General features: G+C 37.1%; 1 protein-coding gene across 1 annotated transcript in view; it reads right to left on the reverse strand.

Annotated features, from left to right (window-relative positions):
- Window positions 1-652: 652 nt before the first annotated feature.
- KCNH8 (potassium voltage-gated channel subfamily H member 8) overlaps window positions 653-23754 on the reverse strand; it is a 229748-nt gene continuing 206646 nt past the window's right edge. Inside the window, exons 13-17 of the mRNA XM_050891094.1 lie at window positions 21071-21109; window positions 18976-19331; window positions 15161-15267; window positions 14002-14078; window positions 653-1363 (exon numbers count right to left, since the gene is read on the reverse strand). Coding sequence (XP_050747051.1) covers window positions 653-1363; window positions 14002-14078; window positions 15161-15267; window positions 18976-19331; window positions 21071-21109 — 1290 coding nt within the window. The remainder of the gene's footprint in view (window positions 1364-14001; window positions 14079-15160; window positions 15268-18975; window positions 19332-21070; window positions 21110-23754) is intronic.

Raw genomic sequence — 23754 nt, forward strand, 5'->3', positions numbered from 1 at the left:
GAAAACAAACTCTTATTCTCCTTATAAATATTTTAAATAATTTTTAAGTACGTTTCATACCAAGTATATAAAAATAGTATTTTTAGATAAATTAAGAGGTTTCATTTACATAACAAATAACGTGCAACAACTAATCACTCTCTACCAGCTCTATTTGGTTGATTGTCTAGATGACATGCAGTGATAATTGTCCCTTTGCCTTCACAGAACTGACAAACAGACCAGCAGGACCCACGATCACCTGAAGCAAACAGTGCCATAGATATTGTTTGAGAAAAACAGTCAGACACTCAGGGGAAACCTTTGCTTCGATAAACAAAAGCCACCCATGACAGTTCTTTTGTCCTAGACTTCCAGCTGCTCTGACCCTCAGGGTCTTTGGACTATCACAAAAGTCTGCCAAACAGACCAGTAAGTTATATCTGTATACAAAATGCTTTTCAACATGCTTCTAGAATCTAGAATTTTATTTTTTTTTCCTATAGTATGAACCGGCAATACCTTTTCTTACTTTCTATAAATCTGAATTTTCATGTTTGTAAGTCTCCATGATCGCCAGAGAAAAGGTCAAATAAAACAGTCATGCAGTACTCTCTAAATTTAAAACTGGCAGCTGTGGAACATGCTTTGAGTACCACTTCACTGTTTCTCATTATACGTCTATGACTTGGTAATCTTTATCTTTAACATCCCTTGTGCTTGTCACAACATCTGTCGGGAAATCTGGGGTCTGTGCAGAAACTACTCCGGCTGTTCCTTCCAGGTCCCACGATCCTGGCAGGTTCTCAAGGCTCAAAGAGCTGATTGCTCCTTGGCTAAAGCTACCTTCCTCAGATCTGCTGGGGAGCATGAGGTGTAACGATGTCTCTGATGAAGAGCATACTGAAGAAGAAAGAGTTGCTGAAATAGACTGAAGAGGAGTCAAGGTAGTGTCTGAACGGGGGGAGGTGCATCTTAAAAATTGCAAATTGTCTTTCTGAATTACCTGATACTGGGAGGGGGAATTGTGAAGGCCCGATGTATAATAAAATTCACCGTCCATAGAATTTTGCAGGTTGGGTTCAGTTCTTTGGGGACTGCTGCCTACAGAGGACAGATCTGTATTCCAAATGTCACATAACGTGTTGCCACGGCAAAGTTGTGCTTTGGTGCAAGTAAAGTTCCCAGCTTGCATGTGCGTGCAAGGTTGATGCGTAGTCCAAGCCATTCGAGACTGTAGACTTTCCAGGGTAGGACTTCGAGATATGCCGTGCACAGCACAGAACCCTGGAGGCTTCTGGGATGTGAGCAGGTTCTCCAGAAGGTGCATCATGTTCTTCATATCCTTACTTAATTGTGAGACTTCTTGAGTTAAAGTTGTCACCTGTTATGGCAGGGCAAAATATCACAGTATTTATTTATGCAGTTATGCCTGAAATACACACATTTTTTCCTTCTAACAATATCAGCTTTGATCTGTGGCACGATGTCTTTACTTTAAAGAAATATACTCTTCTAATGTATGTGAGGGAAATAGTCCATCCATCTACCTTACCACAGCTACATGTTACACTTCCTGTGGCATATTGAAATAATTAAAGCAACTCAATAAAAATGTGTGATGGAAACACCATAGGCATAATTCACCTGATTTTAAATGATACTTTGTATATAAAGAATGGCCTTAGGGTTAGAACTGAGATGATTTCCAGTGGCAATATGACATCAATAACTTCTTGATTAATCATTAAATATTTTAATGCATAAACCTTTTTTATTAACCAATTTTATACTGATGAATGATATAAAAATGAGGTCTTATGAAATCTTGTTCAGAAATACACATGTGAAATATACTGCTGTCTTCATAGTAAAATAAAAGAAACACATACCCGAAGTTGTTGGATGCAAGTAGTAGATATATGAAAATCTAGTGGACTAAAAACAAAAAAAAAGGAAGAAAAGAAACTGGAAACTCTAAAAACCACTTGCTACCTCTAAACATTTAAACAATATAAAAGCCTGTGAAGCAGTTTGCTTCATGTAGTTATGTTTATGCTTGAAAGGTATTGCATATAACACAGAGAGATAGTAATCTATAGCATAGACTACTCTGGTGTGTGTGCAAAAGGAAGAATCATATTTTGTATTAGACCTTTTTTTTGTAATGCTGAAACCACTGATAGTATCCAATTAATTACATGAATTACATGAAGTTTTTAATCTCCCCAAAACTGCTGGTTTGGGTGGGGATCAGATTGACAAGTTCTGAGTTTGTGTTTTAAAGTAAATTGATATATGAACATCAATAGGGACATTCATTAGGACATTATAAGCACATTTTGGGAAATGAAAAGCCTAACTCAAACATAAAAATGACCCACTCACCATTTCAAATGTGTTTGTCTTTCCTTTTTCCTTCTTAAGGAAAAGTTTTTAGGAAGTTAAAATCAGTCGATTATTTTTAATAAAGAGAAATGAACCTATCAAGAGGTAGAAATGAACTTTGTCTCTACAGTAGCTAATCAATCTGTTTTAGGTCAAACCACTGTCATTACTGTTAAAATAGAGTTTCTCATACAGATGCTAGTGAAAATACTCTGTTGAAAAAAAGACATGACTGCACATTTATCTTCTGAAGGGTAAACCACCTGTCAAAAAGAAAAAAGGCTAATTCAGGAGGCCTTTGCCCTTGAAGTAAAGACACCACTGATTAGGTGCCCTACACAGATTAATTTTCATATAGTCAGAATAGAAATACAATTTTCATTTTTCTGACAGGATAGTTCCAAAGAAATCTGTTGAAAAGACATTTCAGGCTGAGTTTGACTGCATTACTACAGGCACAATAATTATAAAGAAATTCCGAGTTAGAAGGGAAGTAGGAAGCTCCAATACAGCTCCTATACATCTACTCATTTCTCTCTGAGCTAAAAGTTCAAACCCATCATATTGCTTAGTAGTTTTGTAATGATCACACTACTGGAGGGAAAATGCTTGAAGGGAGGAAGCTCTTGAGTGGCACATTACAGGATCTCTCTCTGTCTCTCTCTCCACCTCTCTTTCTTTCTGCCTTGTTACCTAATTAAGTCATGCTAGATAGAAAATAACCATGGCATCTCCTTCTGCCAGCTGAGATTAGGCTTTGAATTCCTGGTACCTCATTTGAACTTCAGTTAATATGAGGGATTAAAATATGTTAAGAAAGTGATCTGTGAACAGGCTTCCTGTGGGATCAGAGCAGCCAGAGAAGGTTCTTGGTACTGCCAGACTGTAAGGAAACACACTGTGAGATTTTGGGACAAATCAACCACGCAAGAACTTCTGTGGTCCATTGGGAAGTGGGAGATGGCATTGCAAAACCTCCAAAAGCTTCTTTGGGAAGAAAGGGGGAAGAAGGACAACCAAACCCATGGCTACCTAGATCCAGTGGTCTTCAGTTCTTTTTAGGATCATCACTGGCCCCTACTCCTAGCGGATAAAGCAACTTTGATTTCTGTGCCTAGTTTCCCAACTTGCATCCATTTTACAGGGCTTTCTGCAGTTGTGCAGATAGGAGAGTTGATACTACCTTATGAGTATGCACCTTACCCAACCTATGAATGCTGTGTGAGAATATCTGCAACTTTAAAATATCTTGTTTGGTTTGGTCCATGTTTTTCTCTTCCATTTCTGATTACTTAAAGGCTTTTTAAAAGTTTAATTATTCTTTAACATGTTTCTTTTGCCAATTCATTGAGACAATACAGGAAAAATCAATCCCAGCATCAGTACTTGTGGCAGTCCTGAATTTCTGTTAATTACAACTGGCTCTAGTGCCCGGATACTGTTTTTGATATATCAGCTAGTTCTTAGAGTGCTGTCTTCTCATAAGCTTACCTCGCACAGTCATAGCAACTGACCTGATAAACCAGCCTTTGCTGTATGCCTTAATACTTTCCAGTAGTATGATAGTTTAAGATCCAAAGTAGTTACGCTAAACTTCATTAGAAATGGACCACCATTTAGTGAGATCTATTTGGACCAATACTGCTTGACACATAGGCAAAGCAAATATGTAATTTTCTCAATAATTTAAAACCTTCTCTGGATTTTACAAACTGTTAATCTTACCTGATTAAACCTCCAGTATCTGGACTACTATTAGTTACCATCTATCTCTGTATTATTATACTTATATACTTACTAGTATATTACTTTACTATCATACTACTGTTTATGCTATCCTTTTTACACCCTGCAGAGATTTTGAGCAGATGCAAATAAGCAGGTGTAACGGAACAATTTTGTCAATAATGTTGACAATTTCACAGTGCTCAGAAAGTGCAAAAGAACAGAGACTAAAAGCAAAAGAAATTTTAAGTCTGCGAAACAGAAATTGAAAGCAGCACAGTTTCCTCCTGAGCGAAAGGACTAATTCCTTGCATGCTGGTAAGGCTATTCTCTTTTCAGGAGTTCAGTGATTATTGCTAGGTAATACAGCTAGTTGTATAAATGGTTCCCGCTGTGCTAGGCAGACAGCTTTAAAATGATCTGTGAGATCCCAAATATACTTGAAATGCTGCCTTAACAGTTTCTCGGACTTGAAAAAGATACTCCAATGTTTCCTGATATAGAAACTGGGACTTGTACAGATTTAGCTTGAATTAGCAAGAGGTGCTTCTCAGGCTGGTCAAAAGCAATGTGCTGGTACCTTTTTAGCAGACTCTGTTATAAAGAAAGAACATCTATCAAAACAGAGGTTAAAAAAACAGGGTTTTTTTTAACATATGGACTTTAATAATAACACTTCCTGATGCCCTGACCAATATAAGTTTTAGTAGTTGTATTTTACATTTTCAAATTACTTCGACAGTTTCAGTAGAAAGGATATTTTTTTTTACTACCAGTATTAAACTGTTGTGCAATTTGAATACTTTGTTCCACATAGTTAAGTAGGAATGGAGGTGATTGTATTTAAACCTTTCCATAAAAGTGATGAAAAGTTCTATATAATGTAAGATGATGACGGTGATTATTGTTTTGTTTAAATAGTATTGGCTAAATAGATTTCTTTGTTTTTTCATTATATATTTCAGCATTTAAGTTTTTTTAGTTGTAAATTTTCTACTAGAATGCCTGTCTCTCATCACTGTTCCTGGATAAATCTGGAATAAGTCTTTTTTTTTCTGATTAGAAGCCTAACACATCGGTATTTTTTTCTCTCTGTGGTTTACTCCCTTTTACAATTGAAACTTCACCCAGACATCTTCCTACCATGACTCTTTCTGAACACCCAAAGAAGTGAAGAAGAAAATTTGCTTCTTGAGAAATGGAAGGTGCATTTTGGCAATGCAGGGAAGCTGCCTGGCTTGCACTGCATATGGCAGCATTGCTATTCCCTTGCTTGGTGTTTCATTGCTTCTTCTATTCTGGTGCTTCATAAAGTCAAGGAGACTTTCAGCCAGAATGAATTGTCTTTCAAGGCTCAGATTAACTAGCTGCTGATACTCTGTTTCCCAGTAAGTGCATTGCTAAATGAATGAAATGAGAACCGACCTGAGACAGACTTTTCACTGACCATCTGTCAGCATCTCTGTGGCCATTGGTATTATGGTGACAGATATTTCTGATTTAATGGCACTTGAGGAATAAAGCTAGTTGCAGAATCAAAAAAAAAAAAGCCCAGTGCAGCTAATCTGAGTTCAGATTAAATATATAGGATTTGTACAATGTTATGATGGTTCAGTTTCAGCAAAATAAATCCAGAAATCTGGAAGGTTGTGAAATTGGCTTTATCATGTAGGAGTAGAAGAAAATTTGCTGGTTTCTCTGCTGACTCACTAGCCAGCTCTCAGGTAGTTCCAGGGTAACCAGTCTGTCTGGGTAGATTAAGACACTAAGATTATTGCTATTAAACAAGTAAGGACAGAACAGAAAAGTATAAAGGACTAGATAATTTAAGTGTATTCAAGTCAGCAGGGCTGCCATGAAATTCAGTCTAGAAAAAGGGTTCCCAAACTGCAGTTCTAATAATAATTTGTGGCTCTTTGTTGTTGGATGTGGATGCTGCCTTCAGGTTGGCATAGAATCAGGACAGTGTCAGTACGATGGTGGCAATAAGAAAACCAGGTTTGGAAATCACTGCTTCAAGGACTTCAGAAAGTATTAGGGACAAACTCTGACTGACTAGCTACTGACTGAGAGCAAATGGAGGATCATGGAAATCCCAAGTGGCTGGGAGAAGAGAAGCTGTTAATGTGTACTGTTGAAAGAAAGCCTGAGGTTGTATATATGATATCGGGCAAAAATATTAAGCAAACAATTTCTATAAGCACCTAAATGAATAGTTAAAAGAGAACAGGCAACATACGTTTCTCAAGAATAAACCATGGTAAAACAATGTAATTCTCTTCTTGAACTGAAAAGCTGGTTTAATAGATAAGAAGAAACTGTAGATGTAATATACATCTTGTCAGAAGACTTCTCAGATGTTACTGTCCGCTTGACTTTCTTCTAAACCAAATAAGAAAATATGACCGAGATGTAATCAGCATGAGTTGGACTCATACATGATTGGAATGGTTTATGATCAATGGTTTGCTGTCATTCATGGACATTTCAAGCCATTCTTTTTAGCAGCCTATCCTGATCGGTTTTTATTTAATGTTTATTTTTAATGGCTAAATGGAATTCATGTTCACTTTTAAATATCAGTAATACAAAATTAAAAAAAGATAAATGTTAAACATTACATCTGAAAAGAAAATGTCAGAGGCATGAATATAAGTATAATATTCTGCCTATACAGGGTATTATAGAAAAATGTCTGTTGGGTTTTGCTGTATCACACTTTGAAGGCATTAATCATGCTCCCAGGATATATCAACAGCATTTTTTTTTATTGGATGCAGGAAAGGGGTTCTCTTCACTAGGAATTACTTAGGCTGGTGCAGCTTGAGATCATGTACTTTGTCAGTGACTTAGAAGATCTAACCAAAGACAATCCAAAAGAAAATGCTACCAAAGAAGAGTTTTAGAAAATGTGATGGGCAAAGAAAGACAGAAGGAATTTAGTTTGTTGAGATCTGCTGGAACAGTCTGTTTCCAGTGTAAATTGGTTTTAGAAAGAGAAAGGCAATCAGCTTTTTCTTACATATTTTAGGCATAAGAGAAAAAGCAGTGAACTTGCATACCAAGTTCATACAGAAATTTACATTTAGATGTTGGGAAAATAGATCTTTTCTGTACAGGAAGGTTTTGAAATGCCTGTTAGAGAGTTAACTGGATAATCATCGTCATCTGTCATGGTAGTAATATTTTTTATTCAAATCTGAAGTCAGCTTTTGGTGCCCAGTTGATTTTTACACTGCATGGCTTCCTCTCTTGATTCATTTCTTTGTCTCAGGTGCCTTTCCACCAAGGAAAAGTGCAAGAGAGACACCACAGCGTATAGGACCTATACCATGTATGTGCCATATGTCCTGCTTAAAAAAGAAATTAACCTAAGCTTTAGAGCATCACCCATTTTTGTTACCTTCATCTGCCAATAGCTATTAAGCTAACATTAAAAGAAAGAAAAAATTAGCTGGAAAGACTACTCTACAATCATTAAGGTACAAGAGCAGGGAGAGAGACAAAACAACAACAAGGTAGGAGTTCTTTGGAAATATTAATGTCAATGCTAAAAGGAAAATATATTTTTACATATCTCAGTAGACAAAAAATGTGTTTACTTGGTGTTTATGGTTTAGAAAGCTTTTATTTCTTAACACAAATAATACTAGGTTTTATGTATTGACTTTTATGTCAAATTTACATAGCTAAAATCCAAAATGAATAGATTAGTCATAATTACTTTTCATCATCAATAAGTGTCATTAGTTCACTTTTAGCCACATTTTTCTTGATTGAAGGATGTTTTCCAAAGTGAATTATTGGGATAGCCTTGCTGCAAAATAATTTCTCTCATGTGATAATATAGTTATGAACTTGCTACAAATAACATGGTTTTAATTACTGTAAGTCAGGAGAGTTCTTTATATGAGTTCTCAAGCTGCAAATTGAACTTCAACAGTACATCCCCTATGTAAAACTGAAGGCCTGATTAACTTTAACAAATTTTCTTCATTGGCACTGATTATAAAATGACTGTTTCCATTGTGTGCATGCATTTTTATTATTAAGGAATATGTATTACTTAAAAAAAAGAATGCTTTTTTTCCCATCCTGAGAGGAGAATGAGATTGATTTTTGGCAGCTGGATGTGAAATATGTTTTAAAATAATCTATTTATAAAATTTCTTTAGGTGATGTGGAAAATAAAAATATTTATTTAGGATTGTTCCTTTTGTTAGATGAAAGTGAAATATCCCTGTGAATGCATTTTCTCTGTTCTGAATAAATGCCAAATACTTAGAGTATTTTAAGCACTTGCATATGAAAAACCTAAAATTAAAAAGAGCTGAATTTCTACTAAGTGCTCCAACATGCAGCTAAATAGAAGGCAATTTTCGAGTACAAAACCTGACCCTATTCATATTTCCTTATGTTTGTTTGCTTTTCAGTTGAATGGGAGAAATGTGAATACTCTGTTCATTATACTGTTTTAGTACTGTAATTGTGGGGTCTTCTGATGTGGTAAAGTATGAAATCAGCCCCCAAATTCTGAAGCTCAAGGAGGCTGCACTGGAGCTGGGTCGCATATGGGAAAAACAGGGGACACAACAAAGAAAGAAATCTGAGTTTGTCTGCGTGCACTGCGCTAGATGTCCTGTATATCTGAGCATGAAATCGTGTACCTGTGTATTTGAATGGAGAACAGGTACATGTGCACTCTGCAAATTATGGAAGAAAAATTATGACTAAAATTTGGGTATTTTCTTATTTTTGCCCGGTCTATGTTTTATATAATTCAGATTTGAGTTTTGCACATTGAATCAAAGTATTTCCATGCTCTTTTCATACAGTTGCATTCAAATGATAGAGAGCTAAAAGCCTAGTAGGATATAGACAGCGGGACAGTGATAGGCAGGTGCTTTAATCTAGACTTATGGTCATCTGTATATCTCAGAAAAACTGCTTAGTAGTTTCCTATTTTTACTTCTGGGCTCCTTAGTAGTTATGTATGGTTGCATCAGGTAAATGGTGCCTCTGAAAAAATGCTGAATGTTTAGATACACTCATCTGATCAGTCTTTGCAGACAAACGCATTGGAAAGGCCAGGTTGGGTATAGATCTCTGCAAAGGAAGGATGCATACTTGTAAGGCAGAAGACCTATTTCTAAATTCTCACTCTGCCTAATTTGGAGCAGGTCTTTGAATCAAGGTTTCCCCAGCTCAGAAAATGCTCAGTGCCATGCTAGTGGGTATTCAGTCACTTAATCTTGAAACTATTGCTTAAATAATTGCATTTGTACAGGAGCAAGAACCTGAACCTTAACTCTCTTGCCTGCCACATACTGAACATGCTGAACTATAGTGAAAGTCATGCCTTTTTTATTCAGTGATTATTTAGACTAAGTGGAACGGGCAAATAGGGTAGGAGATTAAGTAGTCCTATTCCACTCCACCTTGCAATACTGAAATTCTCTTTTGTCAGCTTGGATCTCATTCAGACCCAAAATGAGAAGTGAGGTTAGGTGAGGGAAAGAAGATGCTGGGTAACTGGCTGAGCAGCGAAACCATGGAGCTATATAATAGGAATTTAGGTGTGTTCAGGTTTCTCTCACATTGCCTAATAAAGCAGCAGTGCTGACTTTGGAGCCTACCCTCCTTAGAGGAAGTCTGTGCATCCATTAGTCCTAAAGTTAATACGTAACAAACTCTGAGAAGTGAAATCAAGGCTCTGTCTTCTGTTAGTCCCATTCTTAGGTAAATGAACTTTCCTTTGGATTATGTAGTAAATGTCATACTCCTAAAATACTACGAAGAGCTCCACTGGATATTTAAGCTAGGTATAGCTTGTTTCATAGATTTATCTCTGGAGTAACTCTTTTTTGCTTTGCTTTGCTTTGCTATGCTTTGCTAACAACACAGTGTATTGAATGTCTGAATGCGAAGATGGATGTCTTTGTTCCCCCAATGAACAGCTGAAATGTTTTTAAGCTAACTAGTGAACAGTTGTAATACAATTGCCTTTCATGAAAGTATATTTGATTTGTTGATTGACTTCTGATCTCCACTGGAAAATATATTAACGACAGTGTTTGCTGCTGTTGGCTACTTGTGACCTGTTTTCTCATATTTTCTTTTTCAGGAGGAGGCTGCATGTCTTAATAGAGAAGTTCATTTCTAACTGCCAGTATTTTAACTACTGCTAGCAGTCTACCACAGCATCAGTCACAATCTTCCATTAATGGTCATCATCAAGTGATGGAATGATGAAAGCACTGGGTCTACAAGAGTTGTTCAATACTTCGTGTAACAAAAGACCCCCAAGGAACAGCTAGTGTATTCCAGCAAGGCTACTCATAGGCTCATTTGGGTAAGTACCAAGTCAGTACTGTCAGTTCAGAAACTCCAGAAGGGGCATGTTTGAATACACATAGAATATGCAATTAAGCAGCCTGTCGTGGTTTAACCCCAGTCAGCAACTAAGCACCACGCAGCCGCTTCCCCTTCCCCCTCACAGTGGGGTGAGGAGGAGGAAAGAGGAAAAAAAAGTAAAAACTCGTGGGTTGAGATAAGAACAGTTTAATAACTAAAGTAAAATATAATACTAACAATAGTAATAATAAAATATAATAATAATAATAGTAATGAAAAGGAATATAACAAAAAAGGAAGGGGGGGAAGGAAAAAGGGAAAAAAAACCCCACCAGTGATGCACAATGCAATTGCTCACCACCCGCTGACCGATGCCCAGTTCGTTCCTGAGCCGCGATCCGCGCCACCCGGCCAACTCCCCCCAGTTTATATACTGGGCATGATGTTCCATGGTATGGAATACCCCTTTGGCTAGTTCAGGTCAGCTGCCCAGCCATGCTCCCTCCCAGCTTCTTGCACACCTGCTTGCTGGCAGAGCATGGGAAACTGAGTCCTTGGCTTAAGATAAGCGCTACTTAGCAACAACTAAAACATCGGAGTGTTATCAACATCATTCTCACACTAAATCCAAAACACAGCACTGTACCAGCTACTAAAAAGAAAGTTAACTCTGTCCAAGCTGAAACCAGGACACAGCCTTGTAGTCATGCAGTTTTTTCAATGTAAATTTTGATCCATGGGAGGACTTGGAGGATACTCATCTGTCTCTGGGATTTGAGCCCAGAATGTTACCTATGAAATCTAAGTCTACACCAGTTGAGAATTGCTCCTCATGGTTTTTTTTATGTCCTAGTCCAATATTTGTCCATATAGTAGGCCCATGCATTGTCACGTTGAATTGAGAATTCTCACGTATATAAATGTTTAAGACTCTTGCTTGGTCAGAATGTAGAAAGCTGTTTTCTTTGCTAGGGGACATCTTAGAAAACAAAATATGAGCTTGGAAAGTAGAGAATACTCCTTCCAAGTACTGCAAGATACCAACAACAACCTTCATCTTAAACATGCTACACTAGGGTAGATGTACTCCATGTAATGTACTCTATACAGTATGGAGTATATTAATCCTAGAGATACTGCAAAGCTGAATATAAATGTTCCCTTAGGTTCCTAGACTAAGTCTGGTGTATTTTCCAGAGTGTTGAGTTTTCTATAATCATTCACATAGCCTCATGTACCTCTATAATCTTCTATAAGTTCTATGAGGTTCTGTAATCAGAGAAAGGTATCTTTCTCTGCTGTGACTAAACAGTAAGTACAACTATTTTCAGAATTTTTTCAACATTATTATGTTATTTGTATCTTATGGTTGCATTATTACTAATGTTGTTTTATCACTAACCAGGCTAGATGTAAATCAATTCAGGTGTTGCCAAAAGATGTCTAAACCTACCAAAACCTCGTTTGGCTTCCAATTTTAGTACTTAGCACTCCGTGTTTGTGCGGGCCTCAGTCAGTTACGCAGTGTGAAAACAAATTCTGTCTCGCACACCAAGCTAGCAAGACTCCAGAAGTTGGTGGCAGTGTTTTTAAATCTCCAGAGATTCTCTCCCTCTTACTTACAGGACTCCTAATACCTGCTCAACAGACAGAGACTATAGATGAACCTACTTCTGTCACACTCCTGTGGAAAGAAGAGAATGACCTGCTGGTGATGACTTCTTTTTGTCTGACAACCTAATGGTTGACTTATTTAATCAAGAATTAGTGGTTCAAATCTGTCTCTATCCCAGGAGAAATGGCAGAAGTCTTGGGAGGTAAGCACCTCTTATTTCAAATGAAGTCTCACGGGTATCATACTATGTGAAAAAATGGACTGATCCCCCCTCCTCACTTTTAAAATAAAAGAGTGAACCATATTCAGAACAGTGAAATGTTTGTCTCTGGATTTTGGATTCTGTTTCCCTGTGTGGAAACTTTAGTGTTTTACTGCATATGGTCATATTTCCTTTTTTATGTTAGTGTGAGCAAGCAAGTTGTGTAACATTTTGTTCAGTGTTAGCAGGGAAAGATGAAGATTGTGCATGGAGGGAAATGACCTTCATCATTTTTTTTTTTCTTCTTCTTTTGTTTAACATACTGCCCTGCTCCAAGATTTATTTATTGCTTTTCACTAGAAAAGCAGTGACAAGCCCAGAATTATTGCGGTTGAAATGTTTGGTTAATCCACAAGATGCCTGCCTTAGCACATCTGCCACCATGATGTATTTTCCAATTGCCTTTTGCGGATAACCATGTAATACATCTTCATATTTTAAAAATGCCTGTCCTCTTCAAAGTCAAAAGGGATGAATCAATATAACTTGTCTGTTTCAAAACTATTACATAGGAAATATAATTGTCTATCATAATAGTATTGTCAATGAACATCTTGGAGATATTTTTGAGTTCTTTGACCAAACCTTATAAAAAACTGTAGCCAATGAGGCATGAGACTTTTGTCTGAACTCTACAGTTTGACATACAAATGAGGTGATGCATTCATAGTGACTAACTAACCATGCATGCACTCTTAGCTTAGGACATTTAAGTTATCTAACCAAGTTAAACTGACTCAGGAGGAAAGAGGTTTAAAAGCCCAATACGTCATATATGGAAATAAAGAATAACTAGATTAATTGTACACAATATAGAAGGAAAAAGAAAATAAAACTTGACATTTCTGGTAACCAAAGAGATCAGGAGAAAAGAAGTGAAACTGTGTGGTTGGACTTATTTAAATGTTTGCTCATGTGGAATCATAAGAAATTGTCTCTAATTTCTTCATACAGAAAGACAGAGTATGCTGGGCACAGATTTTAGTCTTGCAGTATAACTGTGAAGTTAAAGGCTGATGCTTTCCTCTTATTAGCCGAAGTACTTCAGTGGCTGGATATATGAAACAGTTTAGGCAGAGAACATCTCCTCTTGGGTTTCGGACTGATAGTCAATTACAGGTTTGAAGTTATTAGAAGGGAAGAATAGAAAGCACCACTGAACAATATTGGCCCTGCACTCCTCAGGTCATATTGCTTGAGCAGGAATGGAAGAACTTCTGTTTCATTCTAAATAGGCACAGGTAAAGTGATTTGAAATGTTTGATGTGAATTTGAACATGACTGGATTTGCATTTCTTTCAAGGAAATTCTCCAAAAGCATAGCATCCATCAAAACAAGAAAAGTTGGAAGAACGGGCTTGGGGAAAGAATGAGAGGAAAGGGAGAAATAGAAGCACATACAGAAGAGGATAAATCCTAAGAAAATTAGATACACTAACTATGCTAACCTCACTTTGTTTTTAGCTTTAGCACAAGACACAAACTTTTATATAGCTTTCATGTAGAAAATTAATCTAGGAAAGAGTTAAAAGCCCTAAACTGCCCTAAACATAGGAACCCCATCCAGTTTTGCAAACTCGTTTATCACACATTTATCATATTCCCAAGTTTTCTGAGTTTTCTCCAGCATTTCTTGAATCATTGTTAATATCCTCCAACCCCCACAAAAGCTTGTTACCTCATTATTAAGCCTGCTGATCTGCTGTTTGGTCTCTTCTGCTTTGATAACAAGCACAGCAGCACCAATTTCAGCCTCTGAAAATAATTCAAACGCATGTAAATGAAAAAAATATAATGACTTGGAAACAGTAATGCTATTCTTGCACTTATCCAATGCTTTAAATTTAAACCTGGTTTGCGCTTGGATCAAATGAAAATAAAATTTTGTGTTTAATGTTTGGTGTATAATGTGTAAGAAAAGTATGACAAATAAAGTTCGTACTGCTCTCTTCAGTCTGAATCTGAAAGGACTGAAAATGACAACCCTGGTGCCAACCGTGTGACATGTCAACTGTTTTTAAAAATCATTGATACGATTAAGCTTCTATTATTATTTTTCTGTTTGGCTTTAAAAGGAACAAAATGTGTCCTAATAACCTCCATGCAAAAGGTATGTAACTATGCGAGGACTGTTTACTTGTAAAAGAGGGGATGTTGGAAACAGTCTGAGCTGCACTAGTTGTGTCACTTCAGCATTAGTCCACTGGTCTCCTCTTCTGTCTCTTTCTTTCTCTTCCCCACTCCCCCCTGCCCCATTTTGACATGCTCTTTTCCTCTGTGGTGTTATTTTATCAGCCTTTTCAGAGTGTAGGTCATTTAAGTCTTCCTAAAACCTCTTGCTATTCAAGTTTTTCACTCTTTTACTTCTAAAAAAACTAGGTACTTCCATACTACTGCACTTCTGTAAATATCTTTAACAAAAATTGAGAGCCAAGTTTGCATATGGCTCTTTATGAATTGTTTGGTTTTATTCGGTATTAGAATATTTTTATGTTGAATTTTGTCCTTGTGTTTAGTACGTTCCATGCCCAAAGGTTTGGGAGCATGAGGCTCCTGGCTGATCCTACAATACTGCTGGTAAAATATAATGCGTGAAAATACAGTACTCTTTGCAAGCTGTATTATCATGACTGTCTGTTGGCAGGAAAACAACAAAGGGCCTTCGGGACCCCGTTGTATTTTTCTACAGTACCAGTTGTGGTACTGAAATGGTACTGAAAGTACGGATATATGTTAAATCCATTTATGCCACTTCTGAGAATCGAAGAAACAAAGGGGAACAAAAAGCAGTTATGAAAACTGTTTTCTCTAGAGTGATTTTCCCAGGCAAAACTCACCTCCAATTGTAGGAGATAACCTGGATTCCTGCCTGAGCTGATCAGAGCTGAAGTCAAAGGTTTGGCTTTCCTCATTATGGTTTCCATCTTCAATTCCATCAACAATTCTGTTGAGAAAAATTGGAGTGATGAAGCAGTTTCATAAACAGTTTCATAAACATCACATTCATGATTATGTTGTCAAAATTACTCCTAAAGGGCACATTTTTAAGCAATGGTAAATTTTGCACAACATTAAGCTTAGAGAAAAGTAAAAACTATTATATTGGTATAACTTCTTGTGAGTCACTAAAGATTAAACTTACTGCTAGAGGAAGGAATATGAGGCCAAACATAATTAACTGAAGCTTCAAAATTTTCATGGCTTCTGCAGCATATTCTGGGTCCTAACAAAACTTGTATTGAATATAATTTGCTTTTCATATCTAAAATAATCTGTTGCCATTCTTTCTTCTACACAAACTAAACACGCTTCACTGTGCTCGTGTGGAGTTTAAATCTCCCTGCACATAACAGTCAGGCTCTTATTTTAGGCTTAATTAGTCAGAACCTAAGCCTGAACACCATATATTTATGAAAGCAACTCTGTAAACCATAGTCAAAACTGTTGTTGCCATGCAAATAGCTGTTCTCAAATTTGGTTAAAACTGGCTCAGGCAGAGCAATCTTGTTTGCAAATTGGGTATAGGACGATGTGTAGACCAGCCTGCAATGTCCCAGTTGTTACATTAATATTAGTATTGGATCTAACTATTAGAAAAGGCATTTCTGTCAGTTATTTCTACTCATGCATTGCAGCTGACCTCCAATTTGCAGTGTCAAGAAATGCAAAGAAAAAAAACCGGAGCATTTTATACAATAATCAAGTACTGCATACAAAGAATAGAAAACTGGTATCAGACGGAGGAATTAATACACATTATTAAAAATATATAAATATGAATATTTTTTGTTCTTATTTATAATAAATTGTGCTATAAAGAGAGCACAATTTGGAGAAAGGAAGAACAGACAACGCAGAGATATCTGTGATGTATTTGGCTTGAAACACCCATGTAACTTAGAGCTCTGTGCACATACCATATATTCTTGTCCTTCTTGGCTCTTCATGTGGGTTTAGGGCTCTGTGTCAAGTCTGAGTGTTCATGATGCCAGTTGGATGTTATTAGACTTCACTCTAATCTTAACCAGCCTCTGGGAGGAGATGAGACTCAAATGTGGTGCTTGAGCTGCTCTGGCCTATACTGTTATCTGCAGCTGAAAACCTGAATGATTACTTTGTTTGAAATTTGCTATAAAACCTATTTAATGTCATCTGGCCTCACTGCTTCAAAAAGCAAATTTTAAACACCAATATCCCTTTTGTAGAGATTTCTAATTATATAAAATGCTAACATTTTAACTGCCTTTAAAGCACACAGGGGAAAACCTACTCAGACGTGACTTGGAATTTATAGATGCTATATTCTTTAAAGTGTTTAAGGATTCAGACTAAAAAGAAACCGTGTTAGCAAAAATAGCTAGTTCTGGAGAGCCAAAAGACAGGCTTCTATGTGGGAAATATGTAATGGGCAAGATGCTTATTCATATAAAAGGAACTGGCTGTGGAGCGACATAATCTAGTGAGTCAAAAACATGAGGGGACAAAAGTAATTGGTAAGTCTCACCCCTTTCTGAATTAGCTATTGTACAGCCCTGAATTTTCTCCTGAAAACAGACACCTGCAACTCCTAGAAGCCAAAAAGTTAAAAAAGATTAACATGTGACCTCTTCTATCCAGTTGATCAGGGCTGGAGTGCACTCGTCCATGTGGGTCTGAGGAGATTCAAATGCATATATGCCTCCTCCCAGAACTGCCTTTGTTATCGCTTACACTTTTTTCCTTTTGATGTTCTTCTACTCCATAGATAGTACCCAAAAAGTGATTGGGAGACTGTGACTGTATCCTAGAAGTTAGGATGCTGACTTGTATTCTTTGCGCCAAGAACTATTTAAATATTTTACTCAGTCTCTGTGCTTTATTGCCTTCACTGTGGTGTATAAGGAAAGACCCTGAAGCACCAGTGAAGAGTTCTGGTTGGCTTACTCTAGGGAACATCCACAGCAGAACAAGTTTCTTAAGCAGACAAAGTATATTCTCTTGACAAAGTGTGGTTATACACCTCACAACTGCACTGACTGGACATTTCAACCAGAGTCTTGCCTCCCCCTTACACTGCTGTCCAACAGCAAACAAAATCAAGGATCTTAATTAAGGTCTTATTTTCTCTTTAATACTTACTAAGAAACATTTAAGGCTCTTTTTAAAGTGGTTTTAACTTGTCAGTTTAAATGTTCTAATAATATAAACTCATTCTAGGAAATAATATGAAAGTGTTTTGGCTGGAAAACACATACATCTTGGGCCAATTTTCCAGCCTATTAACAGGATTATTCTGCAGTAATAAAATTATGAATGGAAATAGGAAATAATATATGTAACCATACTTGTTTCACATTCCTCTTGCAGCCTTGGGTGCCAATGTCTGGCTGTATATGTTCAGAACAATAATGAGCAAGATTACATTTCAGCAGAAAATATGAAAGGTAGCTTTTCCCTGAATTACCACTTGTTATGCAAATGGCAATGACCTTTACTCATAGCTGACCTGAACCAAATTCATATGAGATCTATGAAAGAAATGAGAAAATATCCACTATGCATTTCAATTTTGCTAGTGTAGAAGCTAGTTTTCCACACATTATCTTCCCCTGTATTGACAAAACTAAAATCGGTTTGTATCCTGCTGCTATTTGAAATGTAACTGTACTGATCAAATATATGATGAGGGAGAAAGATTTCTATATAGTCTTCCACGTCCTTTTTATGATTGCATCCTTAGGGACAGGTGCCTTGACAGAGCTAAACAAATACTGGTCAAGCTGTGGCTATTTCATGTTTGCAATGGCAGGTTGCTGAAACTACCACTCTGCCTCTAGTGAATAAAGGAAGTTCTTGAACATGTAAAATACTTCAAATTATAGAAACCAAAACTTGATCTGGAAGATCAACTGCTGCAGCTCCTCGTATGTGAAAAAGTGATTGTGCTTTCTGTAAAGAACTAATCCCAAAACTCTTGGCTAATAGTTAATTATTACATTGTAGCAATTTAGAAATAAGATACATAAATCACCTTACAAGTAACATACAAATAACAAATTAAAATATTTAAAATTATACACTAATAATACCACAATAAACTATTATATGACTCTTGTTTATGTCAAAAGTCACAGCAAAACAGATGTTCTCAGCTCCATATTTACTCTCTACATAACTTGCATTATCAGGTTTCCTTTCTCTAATGTAAAAAAACTCTAAATATTTTCTAAAATTGCTAGTTTTCCGTTATAGTGCTCTACACCAGTAATTTTTGTATTTGCACAGCTATGCTGTATTATCATCTACTTGCTTTCTAAATTGCTGTCTCTCTGATGGACTCTGAATGTTTCACAGTGCTATTGTGGGAATGCATATTATTATGGATGGACAAAATGATACCATAAAGCTAGACTATTCAAATAGTCATTTTCATAATTGCTCAATATTTTCCCTTTTTACTGGTAGAAATACTTTATTTCACAATAAAGTCCTAAAGTCATAACATTCTGCGTAGTGTGTAATAGTTCCTACAATAAGAGGACTTCTTCTTCTCTGTGGGATGAACAAAAGTATCAACTATTAAAGAAAAAGAAATATTTTATAGTGTTACAATCATGATATTTTTAATAGGAGTTACACGATAGAGAAGAAAATAACTGTTCATAACTATTACCTTGGGCTCAGGTCAGGTGGACCACTGGTGGTCAGTGCTGAAAGGTGTAACTTAAGGTTTTTCTCCTTCCTTCTGGAGTAGTAATGGAGCTCCGTTTCATGTTTGGTTCTTGAGGGGTTTGAACTGCAAGCACGGATGGGTGAATGAAAGGGCACTGTTCCTGAGGCCAGCTGCTTCAAGTTTCTCCCTAGGTGGCTTTTATTGCTTCCAGCCTTCTTCTGCTGAGAGCAATTTGTGCTTCTTGTATGGATTGGTGAAAGGGTGCTGCTCTCTTCTTCTCCCTCCTCATCCTCGTCTTCATCTTCCACAATTGAAGGGAGTCTCTTCTTTATATTTCCATTTCCTTTAAGCTCTGTCTAAAATAGCAGATAATACACACTAGTGTAAAATTCAGAGCCTGATGTTGCAGAAACACAATTTCTTCTGGTGTTCATTGTGGAACAAACCCAGATCTAGCACAGCTTTCATTTCTCATTAGAGATAGCTCTTTTGGAACTCTTCCACAGCTTCCCTCCTCAACTATGGCTATATGTGCATATGCGAGAAAAATACAAACAAGTTAAAAAAGGTCACTAGCGACATAGCTAGTGAACTCACTGCAATATGTTTTGTTACCAAGAAAGATTACATGACTAGTTCTTACAACCCATGTGCCATATGTGCACTTGAGTAGATTAATCTTGCTTTACTGAGGCATTATTCCTTTGAATGTTACACTCTCAGACTCCTGGTGGACCAAGGGAAAGAACTGAGGCTGGTAATTCATGTAATTCCACATTTTCATATGGAACCATTTATAACGTATAAATAGCATTTATACTAGTTGAGCTCAATCCTGAATGTCCTCTGTATCCTTCTTAGTTGTTGTACCTGAAACCACTGCTGGGATAGTAGACAGATTTTTCAGTTTATACAAAGTCCTGTTAATGCACCAGTGGTGTGACAGTGTTAACTTCAGAAATGAGTCATTGAAAAACAGAGCTTCATCTGTTTTTTTAAAAAAATGCAATTTGAATGCTTGATGTTGGAACCAAGGCAATTTAGAGGCAACGTAGACCTGGGTTCTGCACTTTATGTACTAATTAAAGCACAGTGTAAGAGAGCAATGTATTGTTTGCTATTGTTTCATAGTAACAAAATACACTGGTCATGAGTGCTGAGATATGCCAACACGGAGCTCACGTCAGGATCAGGCTATAACTCAAAAATAGTTCCATTTATTCCCATGGTACGACTTACTGTATTTATTGGTAGTAGGTGAATGGACTAAGGCAGAATCAGGTTCCACATCAAATTAACAAACTCCACACATCTCAGTGAAGAGTACAGCCATATACAACTTCATGGTTTCAGAAAAGGTTGCTAATCATTTTTTTCAGGCTACTCCTCTTAATTAAGCTTGATTAGGGCACTATTAACTTTAGATAGAAAACCTCAGATGAGCTTGTATAGTCAAATTTCCCACATTCAGGCCAAGTAAGGTTGGCTGTGTGGAAATGCAAATTTGGGGAATTTATCCAAATGCTCTAAGCCCTCATAAGTATCTGTCTAAATGTTTTGCAGCATGAGCTTAATTTTGCTATATGCTACAGCACATTTCCATTGCGTGAATGCTTTTCTTTTAGTATACATTGACAGATTTAGTGAACTAGGTCCTTTCCATCTGAGATGTACGAAAAGGTAAGAATTTAAAACAGTGGCAAAAGACCTGTCTATATAAAATATAATAGCCTTGTTGTCAACCATAATAGTTATCTCAAGGCTGTCATGATGATCAGATTGTACAGGACCTGCCACTGATGCAGCCTATACTCTACAGAGAACGAGCGTTACCCGTATTCAAAACTGTGGCTTGGGTAACCATGTATTTAAAATGCAGTTGCTGTAGTAGGATATCTAAATCCAGCACCTGGAAGAAAAGATCATAAGCTGTTACTCATAAAATGGACAGTGGCAGAACTATCTGCAGGATGCTATTTAAAGTCTCATTCTGAAACCACGGAAGTCAGTTCAAGTTTTTCCAGCTTTGCTCTGGCCGTGACTGTGTGCATGTTTCAAAGTCAAGCTTGGCATATTTAAAATATGACTAACATACCTGAGATAGCGTAGACTTGTTTGATAATTTTGATATTACCTGAAAAAACAAAACAAAAAAGTAGTAAATATGTGCATCTGCACAGTATTGGCTTCCAAGAGCATACAAACATCTAAACCAAAACATTTATGTTGATACAAAAAAAGAATCTCATGATAAAACAGCTGTATTAAATTAAATGGTGAAATAGCACTGAACTAAGGACACTCCTTGGAAACAGCTGCTGTGAGGAAAAAAAAAAAGTTTTATTTTTATTAAAAAGATAGGTCCTGCAAAAATAACATTTTACTTCAATAAAAAGTCGGGTCAAGGCTCCAAACCTGTTAATGAATGTAGATGGGTGAATGTATGCCTGGTGGGTTTCAGTGCTGGTTTGATGGAATCCCGTGTAGGAACAGTGCTCTGCTTTGGCCCTGCCTCTTTGCAGCTTTAGCTCCTGTGCCAGCCTAGTCCTTACATGTAAATGACCTAACTAACTGTAGCACCTTTGGGGAATTTTCAAAGGCAGTGATGGAACTGAACAAGTAGGACCAATATAATCCTGAGAGAGATACGTGCCTAACAGCTATTCAAGGCCATGACATTTTCCCTTCTTGGATTAAACAGAAAGCAAAACTAAAGAAAAGGAAGAAGAAAAAATCATGCAAGTTTAATGTGTAACTACTTCTAATAAAATCCACTGGAACTGCTGAATAATATCTGTAATGAGTACCCTGTTGTTTATTTGAATGTCCACACCTTGACCAGGGCCACGTCTCTGACAGCCTACATGCTGTATTTATAGGAAAATTTTAGTCTGCCAGGTAGAATTTTCAGAAGTGATTTTCAGCTTTCCTAAACCCACATGTCAAGATAAAAAGTGCTTAATACCCATCAATTTTAAATTCATAGCATCAGGTTATTTTTCTCCATACTCAGGCAGAAGAAGTTAAGCCTTTCTGGAAGTCATTGGGACTTCCCAGTTTGTTTGATAAAAGTCTTCAGAACTCCTAAATAAACAAATTTTAGGCACAGATTTGGAAAAAATAATTGTGTTCTTTTTTTTTTTCTTCTTTTTTTTCTTCACAGGTCTTTCAGATTAACCTAAAAACTGTTTTGTAGTTGCTCATAAAAGTGAGGGTACTAGTAGTGGTATAATATACAAATACACAATATTTAAGTTTGTGTAGGCAGAAATCCTACTCCACAACAGCCAAGCCAGTAGCAGGTGTGGCAATAAATTTAGCAATAACACTCTAACAACTGCCAAACAGAACAACTGCAATAATTAGGCTATGTAAATAACAGAACTGCTGTGTTCTTCCTAAGTTAGATAAAGTACTAGATGATATTAGCAGAGGACGAGTTCTCAGACACTGAAATCTCCCACCTTGCACTGTAATCTATGCCAAATGAAGAAACACCATCTCCTTCAAGATTCAGGAGAACAGGAAACTGGAAATGTACTAAAAAAGTCAGAACTAGGAAGTACTGATGGCCCACTTTGCACATATGTTTAACAAGGCTAATTTACAATAGTGCCTAGAATTTTGGGGCATCAGTTTGCTTGGCTTCTAGGCACAGGTGGAGTATGAATGTTAAATAGCAGCCTTAATTAAAACTCCAAGCCAATATCAAACATTAGCAGCTTCACAAAAAAGATCTTAGAAAGTATAAATTTGCCTGCTGAAGGCTTTAGAAGTGACTTGTCATTTGTAGTTTGTAATGCGGGTGAAGAATTCGTCTCACTCTCTTTTTTTTCTCCTGAGCACGTGTTAATGTTGATTGTACATCTTGAAAACAGAGACAAAGAAATCATTATATGTGTGTCTCCTAGATGTCATTTCCCACAGCCCTGCTGGGGTCTTTCAGCTGGGCTGGGCTTTCAGCTCCGTGACCAGTTGGCAGCACTGTCTCCTGGCTGCAGGACCTCTCCGCTGCCCATCAACACAGCAGCCACAGCCACCCACCGATCCTCCTCTGCTCTCAGTGTTACCCTTGCTGGTTGCTGCAGCAGGGAGAAACTGGTTGCAGAGCAAATGGGGTTAGTGGCAGCACTTTGTTGCCTTATGACCTTACCAAGAGAAAGGAAAAGGGATTTTTGAAGGCAGGTTGCTATTTGCAGGGAGGGGAAGAAGTGTCCTCTGGAGGAAGGGTAGCAGAAAGGAAGGATAGGTCACAGGGAGCATGTGACGTGAGAAACTACTCACCAGATTTTCTTCTTCCATTTCCACAAACTGGCCCCTTTAACCCACTGGGGACAATTTCAGTCTGGATAAATTGATATTTTTAGATAAACTCTGGACCTATAAACTATCTTTTTCCATAGCACAGAACCCACAGTAAAGAGTGTTGTAATTGCTTGTGTACTAATACACTGCAGCCATGTTTGTTGCTTGTAACTTTGACTACCATATCTTGCACACATAAAACAGGTGCCTGGGCTTTATGGCTTGGTAGTTGAAACTTGGTAAAAGAAACTATAATTAATCTGTGACCAGAGAGAGTTCTCGAGAGTTTTGCTTTTAAACCTCCTCCAGCAACTCCCTTCTCTCTCTCCCTGCAAAAATAGCATTCTCAAAGAGAAAAGGAAAGATAAACAAGAACATTTACAAAGAAGTCAGTCAAAGGATAGCAAATTTAAAGACCTCACCATGCACATAGCTTTATCTCTGTAAAAATGTAGTACCAGAGTAAATAATTAT

This window comes from Gymnogyps californianus, chromosome 2 (assembly GCF_018139145.2).
Source record: "Gymnogyps californianus isolate 813 chromosome 2, ASM1813914v2, whole genome shotgun sequence".
Lineage (NCBI taxonomy): Eukaryota > Metazoa > Chordata > Aves > Accipitriformes > Cathartidae > Gymnogyps > Gymnogyps californianus.